This window comes from Terrapene carolina, unplaced genomic scaffold, assembly GCF_002925995.2.
Source record: "Terrapene carolina triunguis isolate 2854851 unplaced genomic scaffold, T_m_triunguis-2.0 Scaffold112, whole genome shotgun sequence".
NCBI lineage: Eukaryota > Metazoa > Chordata > Testudines > Emydidae > Terrapene > Terrapene triunguis.
The window spans coordinates 13,830,659-13,847,308 of NW_020664463.1; the positions used below are offsets into that span (position 1 = coordinate 13,830,659).

Below are 16,650 nucleotides of genomic sequence, written 5' to 3' on the forward strand. Positions count from 1 at the left end.
CTCTCTCTCTCTCTCTCTCTCTCTCTCTCTCTCTCTCTCTCTCTCTCACTCACTCACACGATATTGCTTGCCACAAAGAGCTTACATTCTGAGTAATGGGGCCAACTTTAGAGGTGTCTGAATTTAAGTCTAGCAGTAGTCTAAATTCCTGTTACTTATGCTTTCTTTGGGCCTTGTGAATGTTCATGTAAACTAGTAATAATCAGTAATAACAACTTCCATGCACTTTATAAGAAAATACTGCATTCTGGTATAATATGAGGGATGTCAGTCTTGCCTTTTTGCCTCCTCCTCCTACAGCCCACAGAGAAAGCGGGTTTGTTGTATCCCTAGCAGAGCCTAAGGGCCTCTTATTTTTTCCCTACTCTTCACCACTGTCACAACTAAAACTCTCAGACACAACCATTATCCTTCTGGCTACAGGTGACTAAATAATACTCTTTTCAGAGCCCATCCATGCAACTTCCTAACTGGATATAATCATACTTCCTCGGTGCACTACAGGGGTGCTAAACCCCTCCTATATCCCACATGCAGTCACTGAGCATTTTTCTGGGCCCTCGACACAAAGGTGAATTTCATCCTTAGACAAAATAAACATCTGAGATATGATATACTCCTGGTGTGAGCAGATAAATCTCCATTAATGCCAATGAAATTGCGCATCTGCCAGCAGCAGTGAATTTGACCTCTGCTGTGCAACTTTTGGACTACATAATTTCAGTGTTCAGTCTGATTTAGCAGTTACTACTTCTCAGAACTGACATGTCCTAACATATCTAAATAATACTCAATACATACTTATATTTCTTTCTTTCTGTCTTTCTTTCTAGGACTCAGTTGGCATCTTCTGTTGAGGGAAGGCCAATTTGTAAATTGGTCTATAACACTGCTCTACAGCCAAAATGCTTCTGAAATAAATCTTTGACTGGATCTATGAATAAATCTATGACTGGGTTTGGACAGTACTTGCTTTTTAGGCAAAACAATGAATGATGCAATCTGAAGCTGGTATTGCATCATACATGATATGAATTGCATCATGTTATTCCTAGAAGCCATGGATGGTGCAATCATAACGAAGCTTACATCACTCTGCTGAACAAATTGCCCTATATCAGCTCTAGAAATCATACAGTGTCGTGCTCTCTTATTTGTCAGTGTTTGATTTTGCAAAGGGACACATTTCTGTTTAGCCAGAGTGAGCAGAGATGCCTCGTACTTGTGTGAACAGTGCAGCTAACTTCTGCTATGTTTGTGGTGAAGTGACTTTTGCATCACAAAAGCGCAGTATAACCACTATGGTTAAGAAAGCCTATCACCTTTATTTTGGCTGCAAAATTGGAGATCAGGACAAGAGGTGGGCCCCACACATATGCTGCAATGCTTGTGCAACAAATCTTCGCCAGTGGTTGAACAGGAAAAGGAAATCTATCCCTTTTGCAGTGCCAATGATTTGGAGAGAGCCAACAGATCGTACCAGCAGTTGTTACTTCTGCATGGTGCCTCCAGTTGGGAAAGGTGTGTCAAAGAAGAAAAAGTGAACTGTGCATTATCCAAACATTCGATCAGCTATACGCCCAGTACCCCACGGAGAAGGACTGCCGGTTCCTGATGCACCAGAATCATTCTCACTTGAGTCAGACGAGGAAGAGGAAGAGGATGAAACTTCTGGTCCTGAACCATCAATGTCACAGGACCCACATTTTCTCCCGTCCTCCTCCTCTGAACCACACCTCATAACACAAGGTGAACTGAATGACCTTGTCAGGGATTTGGAACTACTCAAGAGTAAGGCAGAGCTGTTGGGCTCCAGACTACAGCATTGGAATCTCCTGGCAGGTGATGTTAGGGTTTCCATGTTTCGTGACCGTCAAAAGGATCTTGTCCCATTCTTCTTCATGGAAGGTGATCTTGTAGCCCGCAACAACATCGATGGTGTGATGGCAGCCCTCAACATCGTTCACGATCCAGATGAGTGGAGACTGTTCATTGATTCATCGAAGACGAGTCTTAAAGCTGTTTTACTGCATAATGGCAATGTTTTGCCATCAATTCCAGTTGGTCATGCAGTCCATACGAAGGAAACCTATGACAACATGAAACAACTTTTGAGGTGCATAAACTGTGATCAACATCAGTGGCAGCTTTGTGGCGATTTGAAGGTTGTTGCTCTCTTGCTTGGTCTGCAGACTGGATACACAAAGTGCAGCTGTTTTCTCTGCACATGGGATAGTCGTGCAAGAGATTCCCACTACATCAAGAAAGATTGGCCACTCCGACAGTCATTGGAGCCTGGGAGGAAGTGTTCAGCATCCACCACTTGTTGACTCAAGGAAGATTTTGTTACCACCCTTACACATCAAGCTGGGTCTGATGAAGAACTTTGTCAAGGCCATTGACAAAACACAAGCAGCTTTCAAGTACCTCCGGGGAAAATTTCCAAGGTTAAGTGAAGCTAAGATAAAGGAAGGTGTCTTTGTTGGTCCTCAGATTCGTGAACTTCTTCGAGATGATGCATTTGACCATGCACTGCGTGGCAAGGAAAAGATGGCATGGAAAGCCTTCCCAGTTAGTGGCAATAAATTTTCTCGGAAACAACAAGGCAGACAACTACAGGTTGTTGGTGGAAAACCTCCTCAAGGCATACAAAAGCCTTGGTTGCAACATGTCACTAAAGATACATTTTTTGCACTCTCATCTAGATTTTTTTTCCACCGAACTGCGGAGCAGTGAGCGACGAGCACGGCGAGCGATTTCACCAGGACATTGCAACAATGGAGAAACGCTATCAGGGCAAATGGAGCCCATCAATGCTTGCAGACTATTGCTGGACAGTGACAAGAGATGCTCCATTTAATGAATACAAGAGACAAGCCAAGAAGCGCCGAGTAGACACTGAATAGGACTAAACTATGTACATAATAGTTTTTTGCCTTTTGTTTCATAATAAATTTTATTTATATAACCCTTTTGCTGATTTTTAAAGTGTTACATAAACAGGACAGGTGAAATATTATCATGTAAAGCAACCATAAACACATGAAAAGACCTAGGTTTACAATTTGATTAAAACTCTACTATCTACACAATATACATAGACATAAAATGTAAAAACTTAAATATTCTAGAAACAGTAGCCAATCAGTTGTTTTAATTGTCATATTTGAATTCAGCACATCAAAATACATAATAAATAGCACATTTTATCTCTGAAGCAGACGACTTCTCAAAAATTGTAGACCAGTGTAAGTTATGTCAGTTACAGTCTCTGTCTGTTTCTGCTGTTGTTACTTTCTCATGTAATCATTGAAATTCTATACTAATATTGTATGGAGTGGGGTTCATAAAAGTGGTATTTTGTTAAATTAATCTCTTAATTTAGTTATTATTTGCTGTTATACTGTTGAGATTCACATTTCAGTCTTTTATCTCCCTCCCCCCCCCTTTTTTTTTTTTTTTTTTTTTTTTTTTTTTTAATTGAAAAGGGTATCCATGGTGCAGAGTAAATTTGTGATTTTTTTGTTTTACATGATGCAGATAAAAGATCTGCATCTTTTGTTTAGAAAAGTATAAACCTGTCTCTGGGCTGTGAATCTAAAAGATGGTTGCACTCTCTTTGATCTACTTGCCTCACCAATCTCAGTTGGAAATCAAGTTTTCCAGAATTAAAACAAAGCTTAGAGTTTTCACACCAGTAGTATGTAAATGTATATTATGTAAACATACTTGTTCGTGGGGTTTTTAATCTATTCAGAAGCATAGGTTTTCAATTTAGTGTGTCAGACATGAGCCATACAAGGACATATCTCATTAAGACAAATATTAGAAGTAGGAGGCGTGTAAAATTAATGTACGTTTGTGTGAATATTTTATTATATTTATGTTTAAAAATAACTTTTTTTCTTTACAATTTGGCTTAACATGTATCACATACTTTTAGTTAAACTAATGTGCAGGCGCCCTGGGTCTGTTGTATCTTTGCAGTCTCTATTTGTTATTTCTTTCATTCTTTGCCGCCAACAATATTGAGAATTGTATTAAATTAAGAAAATTTGTTTTAATTCAGGTTTATCGATTAGATGGAATTCCACTGATCCTGGACAACTGCAGTATTGATGACAACAACCCTTGTATCCTTTAAGTGAAGTTGTAACAGACTAAATAATGTATATTCTCCTATAACATAACTGGGGGGACATTGTATGCATATACACCTCTACCCCGATATAACGCGACCGGATATAACACGAATTCGGATATAATGCAGTAAAGCAGTGCTCCGGGGGGGCGGGGCTGCACACTCCAGCGGATCAAACCAAGTTCGATATAACACGGTTTCACCTATAACGCAGTAAGATTTTTTGGCTCCTGAGGACAGCGTTATATCAAGGTAGAGGTGTATGTATGAGTTGGCCTACCTCTGATAATCTTCGGAGTTGAGCGTTGTATCCAATGTCACTGAACAGGTGTTTTCTCCTGGATTTACATTAAGGTCTCAGATTTAATCATTGACTGTGGTCATTTTGAGTATAACCTGTTCTTAAACTGTAGCTCAGGGGTCGGCAACCTTTCAGAAGTGGTGTGCCGAGTCTTCATTTATTCACTCTAATTTAAGGTTTCGAGTGCCAGTAATACATTTTAACATTTTTAGAAGGTCTCTTTCTATAAGTCTATAATATATAACTAAACTATTGTTGTATGTAAAGTAAATAAGGTTTTTTAAATGTTTAAGAAGCTTCATTTAAAATTAAATTAAAATGCAGAGCCCCCAGACCGGTGGCCAGGACCCAGGCAGTGTGAGTGCCACTGAAAATCAGCTCGCTTGCTGCCTTTGGCACACGTGCCATAGGTTGCCTACCTCTGTGGTAGCTCCTACTAATCTGTATAATGCAAATACTCCAGGCTACTGTACAAGGCATTACAAATCACCCTGCCAAAGAGTTGATTTCATATTAGGACATGAAAGCGAAAGAGTTGATTTAAAAAAAAAAAGTCCTAGTTAGGGTAATACCTGAACATCCTTAGAAATTTCTATTTTTCATTACTGAGTCTTTGACCTTGTTCGTAAAATTGAGGATGCCCTTTTGATCACTTGATGTTTTGTGCTAATGTTGTTTCTGAATACTATATGAACTGAAAAATACATACATGTACAACATAACATCAAAAATGCAATTTGAACTTTTTTTTTTTTAAATCAATAGCTTAAGTGAACAAGACCCTTCCTCACCCTCAGCCGAACAGCATCCAGACAGAGGCTTGGGTAGCGTTATTTTTAAAGCGTTCAAGACAAATTCCTGGGAATGCTTTATCTTGGCCTGTGCGTAAAATAGAGTCAGATAATGCTCTAGGGAGATTATGGATTAAATCCTACCCCATTGAAGTCAATTTGAGTTTTGCCATTGACATCAATGGGACTAGGATTGTCACCCTGTGGATGGTTTGTGACTCTCAGGGTGTCACTATACTGCAATAAATAATCTCCAGCTCCCAGTTTCAGAGCCGGTGTGAATTGACTCAGGCTTTTGGGTGACTCAGGCTGCTGTGCTGAAAAAGGCAATGTAGTCATTTGGGCTCAAGCCCAGGCTCTGAAATCCATCCCCCCTTGTGGAGTTCCAGACCCCAGCTTCTAGCCCAGGCCTAAATGTCTACATCGTTTTTTTTAGCCCCCCCTTGCCCGAGCCATAGTCAGCTGACCTAGGGGCTGTGGATGTTTTATTGCAGTGTAGACATACTCTAAGGCCCTGATCCAGGAAAGCACTTAAAGACATGCTTACATTTATGCCATAGAAGTCAGTGAGACTTAACATGCTTCAAGTTAAGCATGTCCTTAAGTGCTTTCCTGAATTGGAGTGAACTTGGAGTGTTTCTTGAATCGGGACCTATGTCTTGTTTTTTAACATCCTCAATATCCCTTGTTCACTGTTAGAGCTCTGGATTGGGATTCGTAATAGAAATCTGAATTAAGACCATACTTGGTCATTGTAACTGACCTCAGTGCTTTTGCTTCAATTGACACTTGTCCAGTGAACTGAAATAAGTAGATAGAATAGTAAGCAGTCCATCAATTTTACACACGTATTAAATCTGACTAGTGGAAAAATAGTTCTCAACTCAGAGACTTATGTGGCAATTTATGTGAGGGAAAAAATAGTTAAGTCAATTAATGACGCAGATTATTGGACTGGTATGATATGAACAGTGCAAGTGATGCATTATAGGGGCTTTTTTTTGTGGCTTAAAAACAGCAGCATCCCTAAAGAGCAGCAACTGCAAAACTCAGGAGGATTATAACTTGAAGGAAACTACTTTAAAAATGTCCAAGAGATTTTTATCATGGCAATTTTATTGTCAGAGCAACATCTAGGTACCCACTAATTGTCGCAATCAGTTGTGAGGTGGTAAGTCATCTCTAGACAGCATATTAGGATAACTAACAACATTTGATCCAGTGACTATAGCCAACATGATTACCGACATGTGATGTGCAGATCCTGAACAGACTGACAATACAGTCTGTTTACCATCCTCAGAGGTCATTTTTAGAGTCCAGCCAAACCTGACCACAGCTTCTAGACTACAGTTAGGTTTTGTTTTTTATTTTTTATATTTTTTAAAAAGTTAATTCAGATTAACAAATTAACTTCAGAGTAAAAACCCACCTGCAGCAAATATGGTAAAACAAAGAACAAAACTGTGAAAAGCATTCTAATTTTCATCATAATTTCATTGCATAACTATGGTTAACCTATCACTTAAATCAGCTTTGGTACCAATTAACTGGAGGGTAGCTAATGTGATGCCGATTTGTTAAAAAAAAGCTCCAGAGGAGATCCTGGAAATTACAGGCCAGTAAACCTAACTTCAGTATCAGGCAAATTGGTTGAAACTGTAGTAAAGAACAGAATTATCAGAAACACAGATGAACATGCTTTGTTGGGGAAGAGTTAACATGGCTTTTGTAGAGGGAAATCATGCCTCACCAATCTATTAGAATTCTTTGAGGGGGTCAACAAACATGTAGACAAGGGTGATCCAGTGGGTGTAGTGTACTTGGATTTTCAGAAAGCCTTTCACAAGGTCCCTCACCAAGGGCTCTTAAGCAAAGTATGCAGTCATGGGTTAAGAGGGAAGGTCCTCTCATGGATCAGTAACTGGTTAAAAGATAGGAAACAAAGAATAAGTGGTCACTTTTCACAATGGAGAGAGGTAAATAGTGGGTTCCCCCAAGAATCTGTAGTGGGACGACTGCTGTTCAACATATTCATAAATGATCTGGGAAAAGGGGTAAACAGTGCAGTGGCAAAATTTGCTGATGGTGCAAAAATAATCTAGATTGTTAAGTCCAAAACAGATTCCAAAGAGTTATAAAGGGATCTCATAAAACTGGGTGACTGGGCAACAAAATGGCAGATGAAATTCAGTGTTGATAAATGCAAAGTAATGCACATTGGAAGGTCTGAACTCAGCTATACATAGAAAATGATGGGGTCTAAATTAACTGTTGCCACTCAAGAAAGAGATCTTGGAGTCATTGTGAATAGTTCTCTGAAAACAATCACTCAATGCACAGTGGAAGTCTAAAACACTAAAAGAATGTTAGGAACCATTAGGAAAGGTATGGATAAGAAGACAGTAAATATCATATAAATCCATGGTATGCTCACACTTCGAATACTTCATGCAGTTCTGGTCGCCTCAGCTCAAAAAAAGATGTATTAGAATTGGAAAAGGTAGAGAGAGAGGCAACAAACATGATTGGGGTATGGAAAATTTAAAAAGACTTGGGGACTGTTCAGGTTAGAAAAGAGATAACAAAGGGTGGACAGAATGGAGGTCTATAAAATCATGAATGGTGTGGAGAAAGTGAATAAGGAAGTGTTATTTACTCCTTCATGTAACACATGAACCAGGGGTCAACTGATGAAATTAATAGGCAGCGGGTTTAAAACGAATAAAAATAAGTACTTCAAAACGCACAGTAAACCTGTCAAACTTGTTGTCAGGTATATTGTGAAGGCCAAAAATATAACTCTGTGTGCAAAACAGAATTTTATAAGTTCATGGAGGATAGGTCCATCAGTGACTATTAGCCAAGATGCTCAGGGACGCAACCCCATGTCTCTGACCGGCAGATGTTGGGACTCCACAACAGGGGATGGATCACTTGACAATGGCTCTGTTCTGTTCATTCCCTTTGAAGCACCTGTCATTGTCTGCTGTTGGAAGACAGGATACTGGACTAATTGCACCGTTGGTCTGACCCGTTATAGCCATTTTTATGTTCTTAACAAAGCTCAGTTATTTATAAAATTTTAGCTAATGTAATATTTTTCCATACATCTTGATATAATTGACTATTTATGAGTGCAATTATAGACATTGTAACACTTTGGAGAGAGGATGAAATGCCACTTGCTTGAATTTAAAGGTTTATCTAATGTAGTAACACCTTTTAATATGAGCTTTCATCACAGACTTGTTATGCATACACACAAGGGGGCAGTGTTCAGATTGCTGTGGGTACATTAACCCTGAATTTTCTCACTCTTGTGGAGTTGTTATTGGGATATTAATGTTGCATTAACCTTTCCTTTCATGTTAGTTAGCACTTGGTTCTGTTTTGCCTTCTTATTGCTTAAATGCATTCTTATAAACATACAAAATTCAATAACTTTTTTTTTAAATGGTGGGTGGGTAGTAAGGTCCTGCTTTGCTGTGACAAACTTTTCTGAAATGGTCAAAATTATTATTTTGATTCTCTATTTTTGGCTACTGCCTTCAGGACTTTCTCAGCCTCAAATATCTGACCATGTTTAGTCACAGTTTCTCTCCCTACCATCATATTCTCACACATGAGTGATGGATCCATTTCAAATAAGAGATTGGAAGCTGCCTGGCTTATGAAATTAAGTATCTGAACCTGCCCTTTCATAATGGTGTCCTCCACCCTCCCTTTCACTTGTGTACAGACCTCAGGAGACCACCTTTATCCTTAAGGTCAAGTGCTCCTTTAATGCTGTTATGCAGCATGAATTTGAATTCCCCCTCCTCTTCCAAGCATTCCATGTGTGATGCATTCCCAGCGTGTCTTATTGGGGGAGCAAGAGGAAGAGTTCAGAATTAGTTTCTGGTCTCCTGCTTTGTAGTACATTCTGCTACATCTGAGCACTAAGGCTAGATCATGTTTGTTGATCAAATATGAGTGTAAAACAGATTAATGTATCTTTAAATTATAATAATCTAGGGAGATTTTATTTTCAACCTCAATTTGGAACACATTTTATCTACCCTGTCTGTAAGCAAAAAATCCACCTTTACTGAGATTAGACAGCCGGCCCATTTCCACTTTAAAAAAAAAAAAAATTTTTTTGCCAAAATTGCGACTCTGATCCAAAGACACTTGGTCTGTCTTCCCTTTCTTTTTATTTCTTTTTTTAATTGCAAGTGCTTGTGTGGCTGTTCTGATAGATTTTTAGACTGACAGAAAGCTCATTATACATGATCACTTGTAATTGTGTTGCCGTTTTCCTTGATGTCATAATACATTTTGAAGGCAGTCTCACCAGAACCATTCGCCTAAGTTCCTTTCAAGTCTTTGCTGTATATAGAAAGGACACATAACCATCTCCAACTGAATTAAACATTTGACAGAATCTAATCACTCTTATAAATGTACAATGCCTAGGAGCAACCAGAGTTAAAAATTGTTTTAAAAAGTCTTTAGAATATGAAAACCCTAAGGATTTCAGGCTTCATCTTGCTAAATTGTTATCCCTGCATGTTTTTCATTTTGTCCACAAGAGTGGCAAGATTGAGTTTCATTTAAACACCTATGATTTCTTTCCATGATTAAAAAAAAATAAAAATAAAAAATCAGGTCTGTAATGTCGTGTAAATATATAGTCCATTTTTTAATTTAAAAAGCATTTTGTGTAAAATCACTTCATGAGAAAAACAAACAATGAAATCATATAAATGCATGATAAGATACAATTATAGAGCCATTCCTAGCTATAGCTCTAACTGCACTCTTCAGCAGTCAGGTGAGGATTTAGGGCTAGATTGTGAAAATTGAAGAATGCCCTCAACACTCATTGACTTCACTGAGAGCTGAGTTCTTGTCACCTTGCAAGAGTTGTTCAGCTGCTCACAATATTACTCCTTCAGGGGTTTACAGAAACACCTGAGAACTTTATATAAAGGGCATTTCCCAAAATTCACTTTTACAGTCCCAATGCCTATTTTTGTGGTTTAACTTAAATACTTGGCTGCATTTCTCAGATTTCTCTTGGGTTGAGCCTTTCCCAGTAGGTTATACTCAGATTCCTTTTTTATAGGAAAACCGCTTATATTTCCTACTAAACATTGCATGATATCTATTTTTATTTTTGATATTTATTGTGAAGGCATCTGTAATGATTCTGTAGTTAAGGTTGCATTTTGATTTCCACTTAAAGCAGGTCTAACATTCCTATGTTCTATATTTCACTAATTGAATTCAATCTCCAAATTTGACACACAAAATCATCAAAAGAGAATTGCATTTTCTATGTAATTCTTGTGGTAAAAGATTCCATAATTTTTGCAGAGAAAACCTCTACAAATTCTTTTTTTCCCTGTAAAAAAAAAAAAAAAAAGCTATAAGTGCATACCTGACGTACGTCCAGTTAGAAACTATTTTCTTCTTCTTCTTAAGGAAATGTAATCCTTTCCTACTTAATTACCAAAGGGATTCTTTGGGCTCAGTGTTTTGGTCTAAAAGGTCTATTTTAAGGTAAACTTGAAAGTAGCATATATTTACTGGAGTCGCCTAACTCAAAGTTGCCTTGACAAAGGCCACTCTAAGCAGAATTTTGCTGTGCCATAACTTCCCATGAATACCTTTGTAATGACTTTTATTTAGGGTGGCAAGCATGTTTTTGAGGACTTTTCAATACATTTTTAATTAGCAATAGAGTGCCCTGTGGCTTGCTCTCTATTTGTTTTGTGCTCTGTTTCTGGCATTTAGGAGTACCAGAAGCATACTGCACACGTTCTAGAGAGACAGTGGTTGTCTGTGGAAAAAGTCAACAGATTTTTTCCCTATACTTATAGTAGGATTAATTGGTCTATCAAAGTTATTGCAGTTTGATAACAATTGGTAAGTTCTGCCATTTAAAGTTAACGCATCTCTGTAATTGTCTTGAATTTTATTTCTGAATTACATAATTCTGTTGAATAAGCCACTACTTCCAAAACTCTGTTTCCAAACTAAAAAGTGAAATACAGGTCTGAATATATAGTGTTTTTCAAAATGTGTTCAGATTTTGTATGGATGTATTAGAATGAAGATTTTTACAATTCTGCTAATATGCTGTTTTACATCTGGCTGAATACAACAGAAAGTCTCTTTAACTTGAATGACCTGTACAGTAAGTGTCTGTGTTATATGAACTCCAATCTGGCAAAATTTTCTGTAACCAAAAGTGCAGTAATACTTGAAGGAAAAATAGGGACTGCCTTTTTTTTAGTAATCGCGCAGCTGGGCACTTATGAGAAACAAGAATTGGCAGCATTATTGAAAGGGAAACCTGTGGTTACTTTAGGCTTTCTTATTCCAGTGGTTGCTGTGAATCCACACACACACACAGCCCTTAGTTTGGATAATGGATAAAAATATAGAAAATATAAATAAAAGCTAATTTTCAGATTCTCCCTTTTAAACTTCTACCATTATATTCAGTCTGAAAGTTATCTGAGAGGTAGATTCAAAATATTTTTGACTTCATGGCAGCAGCTAGTATAATTGTGGTTCATGAAACCTCTGGCTAAAGCTAGAAGAAATCAAGTTGCTATGCTCTACAACAATGGCAGCTTGTTTTTGTAAAATGCCAGGAAAGACTTTTGGGGGAATTGACAGACGTTTTATTTCAGAGTTACAGAGTGCAACCTAAAACAGGCCACATACTGTGAAAAAGCCTCATCGCTGAATAGAAGCCAGTAGAAAGCAAAAATAGAAGGGTTATTAAATTTTTAGAGTGAGCCATCATATAGTTGGGCTTTTTCACATAAATGTGGCTATCTCTAGTACGTTGCCTTTCTTTGAAAAGCTTGCCACAGACTCTCTCAATGCGATCAACAATTTTTAGGTGCATTACTCAATTCTATATTTTCATAGGCATAGACAGGACAATAGTATTTCACCTAACATGGTGCGTGCACAGGGAGAAAACAGTACCAGTACTCTCCCAATCATTGTCTACAAACCAAGATCTTCCCATTTGAAACACACTATCCTTACCCGGCTTCCTGTAGACCAGTGGTTCTCTACCTACAATTATACTCAAATCTCCTGGTCTTAGTGGGCATGTCTCCCCCTGGGGGCAGCTCTGGGTTATTGCCTCTGTACCGTGTGTGCTATTTCATGCTGTGTTGCTGCTGCTCTCATTCTTTAGCACATAGAATTATTAATATTGTGTTGTTTATAAACCAGTACTGATTGGCATCACACTCCTTGAGGGTTTGAAAGCAATAATTTGTTGGTGACTCAGCCAGGAGGTAAAGGCTGTTGATGGAAACCTGGTGGGCTGGAAAGGGGCAGGATCTGGAAGGAGAAGAGAGGACCCTGAATGTGATGGATTAGATCAGGGATTGGCCCCTCTGGCCAGTAGTGCCAATGGCGAAACAAGATGGCAGCTGAGTGGGTTAGACTAGGAAGAAAATAAAAAGGGTGGCAGCCAAAAAGGAAAGCACTATCTTGCCAAGCCTGCCAAATTCAACTCCTCTTTGTGAGATTTTTAAAAACCCAGCAATTCTGAAAGGTTTTTGGTTATGGTGGCTACACAGACTTTAATATAAATCCTTCTGCATATGTCTTGCGTTTATGCATAGCTGAACTGATTTATCCAGGAGCTGGAATTGGTACAAAATTACACCCATTCCTTGAACAGTAACCTGAACACTTTTTGAGCATTAGGGCTGATTCCTTTCCCTTCCTTTAATAGGCAGAATCTCGGCTTGCTGCTACACTTTCTCTGTGGTTTTCATATAAGTGCTAATCCATAGTGAGCAGCTCAAATGTCAAGCCCTCAATCTTCCATGCTACAGGGCTTCCTGAGAGATGTGGTTGCACTATGCCATCTTTCCTGCGGAAACACCAGCATGCCGGATTCAAATGGGTCCCAGCAGACCTCAGCAGTGTTGTTTGTTGCTGTGCTAATAGGTGAACCATTGCTACCCACAAAGACTCCTTTCAGTGAGGAAGGTCACTTGCCCGCTCCCCAAACACTCCTGCCACTAAGGGGCCAGAGGGTGTGAAGATTCTTGCAGATAAAATGTAAGGCTTCCAGTCTTCAGACAGGAAAGATGATTTTGTAGTAAAGGCAGTGGCCTCTGACTCAGGACGTCCAGACTCCATTCCCAGCTGTACTGCGCCACCAACTTCTTATGTGACATTGGGCAAGTCACTTAGAGTGGGTTTATCAAAAGCACCTAAGGGAATTAGATGCCCAGTTCCTATTCAAAGTGATTGAGAGCTGGGCACCCAGCACTTTTGGGCAGCTTTGAAAATCCCATCCCCAAACTCCCTTTGCATCAATTTTCCATATGTAAAATAGGCTGGTGATACTTCCTTTCGCCAACATTTTAACTTGTCTCCTGAGATTGTAAACTGTCTGTGGCAGGAGTGTCTCTTACCGTGTCTTTGTACAGTGCCTTGTATAGTGAGGCCGTAGCCTTGTTTGGGTCTTCTAGGCGCTAACATCTGAGAATTAAGGATGGTGTTTGAGCAGCTTAACTGAGAATTTCCTGAGTTTGGTGAATTTAAATGTTCATACAAATTCTGCAGTTAGCTTGGGTTTTTTATTTTCTTTTACAGGATTTTTTTTTCTTTTTTTTTGAGAAAGAGAGAGAGAGAATACAGAATGTCCTTCCTCTACCAGCTGCACAAATAATTCTTACCTGTCCTGTCACTGTGATAAATGAGTGCACTCTCCCCTTTCAATTCAAGGTCCTTCTGAATATGAAAAAACTAAACAGCAAGGGAAGAAGTGTGATTGGCAGTTCAGGGAAGAGATTCTGTAGATGAAAAATACCTTGTTTTTATAACTATTTTTTCCTCTGAAGTCTAATGATTAGGACATCATGTTGGGAGTAAAGATTCCTGAGTTCTGTGCCCAAATGCCATTGACTGGCAGTTTGAAGCTGGTCAGGCCTCTTAACCTCCTGTACTTCAGTTTACTCCTATATAAAATGGAGTTGATACTCATCTCCTTCTTGGACTGTTGTGAGGTATAATTAGTTAACAATTGCCAAGCATTTTGAGGTCTTTGGATGAAAGGTGATACATATATGTGTGTATATAGTTATTTCTTAGAGGTATTTTATCCCGGTACTGAACCACCCACAAGGTTCTATATTTTATAACATCTAGACAGGGTATAATTTGTGATGGTATTCCTCCAGGTTAGTGATGCTGGCAATCATATTTTGTTTTTGCTCTTATTAATGTCCTTGGAGATTAGATTAATTGGATTAAAAAATAAAACCTAGATCTCTGGATAGCATTGCAGTTCACTGTGCTTCCTGTAGTTTGTTCATCCCAGGATGCATTTATACTATGAATCTTCCATACCAAAAAAGGTTTTGAGCTGTGCTTACCCTGAGTAAATAAGTAAGTAAGTAAAGTTCAAGCCTTCTTTAGAACATATAAACCTGCCATGTTACACCCAGGAAGAGATGTATATTTGGAAGTCTGTGTGGTTGAAATCCCTCACCCTTTTTCATAATTCCTACCTGTACCAACTATGACCATTAGCACAGTACACAGGGTACTACTTGTGCTGCTCCGGACCAAGTAATGCCAGTATATTATAACATTTGTGAGGACCTTCTTGCACACATAATTTTGTAAGTCCCTTCAGAAGAATAATCTCCGAAAACACCAACTCATGCATGTAAAAGTAAGGAATTAAAGTTAATAACTCATTATTTCTAAACCAAATTTTGTCATATTTGTCCTCTGACCTAATCCTCTTTCGATGACTTAAATCCATGACAAGCTTGAATTCCTGAAAGAAAGTGGATTTTGAGTTACTACAGAGCACCAAAAGATGAAACAGAGAAAATATATTTCACTGTGTTATTACTCAAATAGCTTGCTTGATTTTCCTTCAGCCCTCTTTATAAAAAAAAAAAATATCCCTCTCTGGGCTGAGACTAAGCATGAGAAATTTGAGACCCAAAAATTCTTTTTTAAAGGAGTGGTCCAAAAATAGTTTTAAGAATGGAATGCCTTCTGCAACAACCTTCCATATTTCAACCTGTCTTTTTTGACATCTCCTCTTGCATGTCTCTCCAGAAATGTCAGACTTAACATAGGCAAAGCTGAACATGGCATTTTTTCTCCCCAATCCTTCCAGCCTTATCCTATTTTCAGTCACTGTTGACAGCAATGCCATTTTCCCTGTTGCTTAGGCCAGTAAACTGAGGGCCATCTTTGACTCTTTTCTGACGCTTGCACCACACATCTAGACCATGTTCAAATCTTGCTACTTCTTTCTCCATAATATTTCCAAAATCCTTTCTTTCTCCATCACTAAAGCTCTCTTACAGGCCCCTGACACTTTCTGTCTTGATTACTGCAATTAGAGTTGGATAATTTTTTTTCGATGAATAGTAAATTCACACAAAAAATGCTTTTTTGAGGGGGCACCAAAACTATTTGCAGTATATAAATAAATAAAGTTAGACAGGTCATTTGAAAATTAATTTTTTTGACTTTTCATTTCAAAATATTTAGTTTGACATTCAGCTACATTTATTTTTAAAAATAAATAGTGTAAAACACCCAAAAATGAAACAAAAATTAAACTGAAAAACATCTGTAGAGATTTATGTTTTAGGTTATATCGTCATGAAATTCCCTTGTAGCACAATTTGAAGCTGGCCTGATTTGTACTAATGGCAGCCATGTTGCATAAACCTAAGAGGAAAAACTTCACAAAATATATTTCCTCTGATGCTCACTTCAAAATTTTTTCCTCACACTGATGGACATCACCTGGTGTACATGACACTGTTGAAAGTATTTTCATTCACTTCAGTTGTTTTCATTATTTGTGTGTCACAGCGCATTAGAAAATCCTAAGTAACAGCAGAGACAGAAAATACGCCACAAATGTTACCCAAAGACTCTGAATCAACTAAAGCACTTAAGCACGTTTATGTCCCTTTGAAGTAAATAAGACTTAAGCACGTGCTAAAAGATAAGCATGTGTTTAGGTACTTTGCTGACTTGCACACTCTAAGGAAGACTATTTTAAAGATCTAAAAAAGAGAGTTCTTTGTCCTGAATGTGAGTCAGCTTCCTTTGCACTCTACTGGAGGCTTATGAATAGTAAGTTACAGGTTATGTGAACACATCTCAGGTATAAATTAGCTAGTCCATTAGCTCTGGTGCCAAAAGTTTACCAGCTAGGAGGGTAATAAATAAATAAAGAAGTGGTAGCATCCTCTCCTAGCCAGCTGTATATTTAGCACACCAAAGATATAAAAATGTACAGATGGAAAGATGTATAAAATCAGTCTTGTCCTATTCTACTTGGGAGTATAAAATATTCTTGTTTTATTATCACTCATCATAGAAAATGAAGGATGGGTTGAGTG

General features: G+C 38.2%; 1 protein-coding gene across 3 annotated transcripts in view; it reads left to right on the forward strand.

The window, feature by feature from the left end:
* ATXN10 (ataxin 10) overlaps positions 1-16,650 on the forward strand; it is a 171,568-nt gene that overhangs the window by 138,174 nt on the left and 16,744 nt on the right. For 2 of the 3 annotated variants that reach the window (XM_026652251.2, XM_026652249.1), the window contains exon 10: positions 4,070-4,133. In XM_026652251.2, the coding sequence (XP_026508036.1) occupies positions 4,070-4,133 (64 nt within the window). Of the gene's footprint in view, positions 1-4,069; positions 4,134-9,559; positions 9,829-16,650 lie in introns of those variants that run through there. The other variant, XM_026652250.1, reaches the window with a different exon arrangement.